This window comes from Coturnix japonica, chromosome 1, assembly GCF_001577835.2.
Source record: "Coturnix japonica isolate 7356 chromosome 1, Coturnix japonica 2.1, whole genome shotgun sequence".
NCBI classification, from domain to species: domain Eukaryota; kingdom Metazoa; phylum Chordata; class Aves; order Galliformes; family Phasianidae; genus Coturnix; species Coturnix japonica.
Window position 1 is genome coordinate 133,070,118 of NC_029516.1, and position 3,448 is coordinate 133,073,565.

Below are 3,448 nucleotides of genomic sequence, written 5' to 3' on the forward strand. Positions count from 1 at the left end.
TTCTCATTCTTTAGGAATATAGTTTCACAAGTATGTCAGAAGATGAATAGAGGACTATTCCTCTAACTTTTATTACTTTAGTATTATAGTATTTATTTCAGTCGAGAATATCAGAATGGTGTATAAGGTTTCCGTGACAAGGAGCTGACAGTGGGGCTTGCACAAACCCTCTGTAAGGTATGGCTGGGGCTGCCTCATGAAGGACACAGCCGCATCCCAGGGCTCCAGTGCAGAGATCACCTGTCCCAGCAGCCATGGGTGAGCACCCTGGGGAAATGTACTGAAGAAAGGGTAAAAAAACTACTGTGTAGCAGCTGTGAGAGAAAGCAGTGAGAAAACATATGAGGGAAGTAATTGGCATTTACTTGGGCGCAAATAACAGCTTCAATTAATGCAACTTCTAAAATCATGTGTTAAGAAAATTTACAGTGCATGTCTCGTAAAGAAGTTCAAAGGTAAAGAGTAACTGAATTCTTACACTTCAAAAAATTTATTTGTAAAATTAACTCAACCTTTTAAATAGCAATCAAAACTATTCAGGATGGTGTATGAAATATTTGCAGAAAAAATACCTTAATATTTCAATAAAATACATTGTAGCAAATTTTGTCTCACTGCAAAAAACAGTTTGAAAAGAACAGGACTAAACAGGAGTTCAGCTGCTGTGGAAGAACACAGATAGTAATGTAATATTAAAATATATATTCACCCTTAATGATATAGAGCATCTATGTATTCTGGTGTAGCTGGCAGTTTACTAAATGAGCAAGGGCAGCGCCAAAAATATTATTTGTTTAATTGAGATTCACTATGCTATATTAAATTTTAATCTGTTTCAATCAATCTACATCAATCAAAATCTGTATCAATTCTAATATAATAATCTATTAACAGGATATGTCTTTCCTGTTTTATTTTTTATTCTAGATATATCTCTCACATTCTGGTTCACCATCAAGCTAGTCTGTGAATATAGAAAATGGAATGATTTAACACTGTTTGCATTGCAAGTAGCTGAGGCTTGTATGTACCTCTGCAAACTCCAATTGTTCCACATCAGAAATAATGAATATAATTCTTCAACCATAAGAACAGAAACTCTTTACACAAATACAGATCCCTACAGGCAGGTCATGTTCAAGCTGAATTCTTAAAATATATTCTAGTTGATTGTGTACTAATTGGCACGGCTGCCATTGCACAGCAGTTGATTCACTAAATGGAAAGGCCACTAGCAAAGGTAAACCACAACACTGCTGTTTAAAACAGTCTTCAACTTAAAGTGTACAGAGACAAGACATTTCTTACAATGGCTTTCACTCAGAATGAAGTGTACTTCCTATACCACTTCTGTTATGCCTCATGAGATCACATTACAAAGGTTACGTTATCCAATTAAAATATGAAATTAGACATTGACAGCTTCCTCTATTCATAAAAAGATCTAAATAGATGTTTAAATTTAAGAGGGCTCCTGCTTCTTTTTTTTTTGTTTGTTTGTTTTTCTTTTATTTTTTATTTATAAGTATGAGAAGCACATATGCAAAAACAAACAAGCAAATAGATAAGTAAGTACAAATCCCAAGGCATTTTAGATGAGAGATTCACCTAATATGGTTAGCTAGTTAAAAATCTGACAGTGTATCCACTGTGATACATTATGCAATATAAATCTCATCTATGTGTACAACCACTGGCAGGTGAAGCCTTTACAAAAAAAGGGACTTTTTTATTCTTCAATGAATTTATAGAAGAATGTTTCAACTTTCAACATTTACAGAGTGACCCCTGGGCATCTGTACAGCCATATCAAAGTTAATGGGAAGTTGTGTATGTACCATTATGACTGCAGCATTGGGGTTCTGAAGACCTCTTCAACTCTCAATACTGTCTCTATTATATATCAGTACCTATATTCTTTTTCTTTCCAAATTGGGATTGGGAATTAAGGGCACCTGAAGCTCCTTTTCACTCGTAAAATTGCCACTATTTCTATTTGGTAGGGGGACAAAATATCTTCTTGTTTTATTAGAGAAATCTACAATCACTATTATGGGGAGACTGATAGAATGTATGAGAAATAAATTAAAAATCTATTTTTATAGGAGTCAAGGAGCATAAGTGATAAATTATCAATAAATAAAAGAAGGAAAAAAAAAAAACCAAACAAACTTCACATGGTTTTGCAATAGCAAATAGATCAGATTTTCTAAAATAAGAAAAAAAGCTGTGCCCTAGTTCACACTGTCATAGGTATAATTCACCCCAAATCCCTCAACTCTCCTTCACTTCACGTTAACTTTCAAATTAGAAGATAGTACAATGTTCCTCTTTTGTTGAGAAACCTAACACAAGCAGTTTTTACCAGCTATAGCAGCAAACAATTTAGGTGCAAAATAGGCTTTTGTAGAGAGCATCTGCACTATAATGAATATTTCAGTTAGTGTCACTATCCACCTAAATAGCTAGAAAAGTCTGTCTTGTTTTCTGTGCTACTGTTGTCTGCACTAAATGGGTAAGAATTGATAGTATCTTCCTACTGCATCAACATGTATGTTATCTAACTGTGCACTGTGCAGTGCTTTACGCTCAAAGGAAGAAGAGAAAAACAGGAAAATATAAATGTTAAGGATTTTTTTTTTCTTTAGCTAATTCAAAACTTAGCCTTGGTTCCAGAAAACTCTGTCCAGTGTACATTGTTTTCCTTTTGTTAGGTCCACCTAGAGAAATTAAAAAAAAATAAAAAAATCATCCAAGCACAAATCCTATTTTAGAAGGTACAATATAGAAATGAGGATCGTTTGTATTAAACGATTGAGATTCCAATTAGCCTTTAATATTGTTGAGTTAAACTTGTTAGTGAAAAATAAGACAAACCAGGGAGAAGGTTACTGAGGTTTTATTTGAATTATTGACAATGTGGCTGGTAACCTACTCCTCTCAATTTACCCCCAAGGCATCCCAGCACTGGGAAATGCATACATTCAACTCCTAATCACTCTTTCTTTCTCTGTTGTTACTCTATACTCCATATAGGTTTGAGTTTACACATAGTTTTTGAGGACATACAGTCATCTCAGAGTGTTCACATAAATTTAAGTGTTTTGAATTTAAAGTAGAGAAAGACTACTTTTGTGAACAAGATTACAATCACAGAACTGTCAAGAAAGCATTTTCACCCTCAAGAGACACAGAAGCATTTGCAATCCTGAAATCTGATGTATATTTTTGACGTCGTGTGTTGTCCTTTCATCTTTCAACTGAGATAAAGTTAATTTTCTTCCTGATAGCTGGTATGGTGCTGTGTTTTGGATTTAGGATGAGAATAATGTTGATAACACACTGATGTTTTAATTATCGCTGAGCAGTTCTTGCACAGAGTCAAGGACTTTCCTGCTTCTCATGCTACAGAGAACCGTACAGAGGGACTGCTACAGATCTTGCTCTG

At 34.5% G+C, this 3,448-nt stretch overlaps 1 protein-coding gene across 8 annotated transcripts in view; it reads right to left on the reverse strand.

Moving 5' to 3' along the window:
* Nucleotides 1-3,448, reverse strand: part of GPC5 (glypican 5) — a 519,876-nt gene that overhangs the window by 352,774 nt on the left and 163,654 nt on the right. The window contains exon 8 of one of the 8 annotated variants that reach the window (XR_004305915.1): nucleotides 75-2,720. The exons of 6 other annotated variants lie outside the window; for them this stretch is intronic. Coding sequence is in view for 1 of the 2 variants with exons in the window: in XM_032442044.1 (XP_032297935.1) it covers nucleotides 2,661-2,720 (60 nt within the window). In the remaining variant the exon portion in view is untranslated. Of the gene's footprint in view, nucleotides 1-74; nucleotides 2,721-3,448 lie in introns of those variants that run through there. One more of the 8 variants, XM_032442044.1, reaches the window with a different exon arrangement.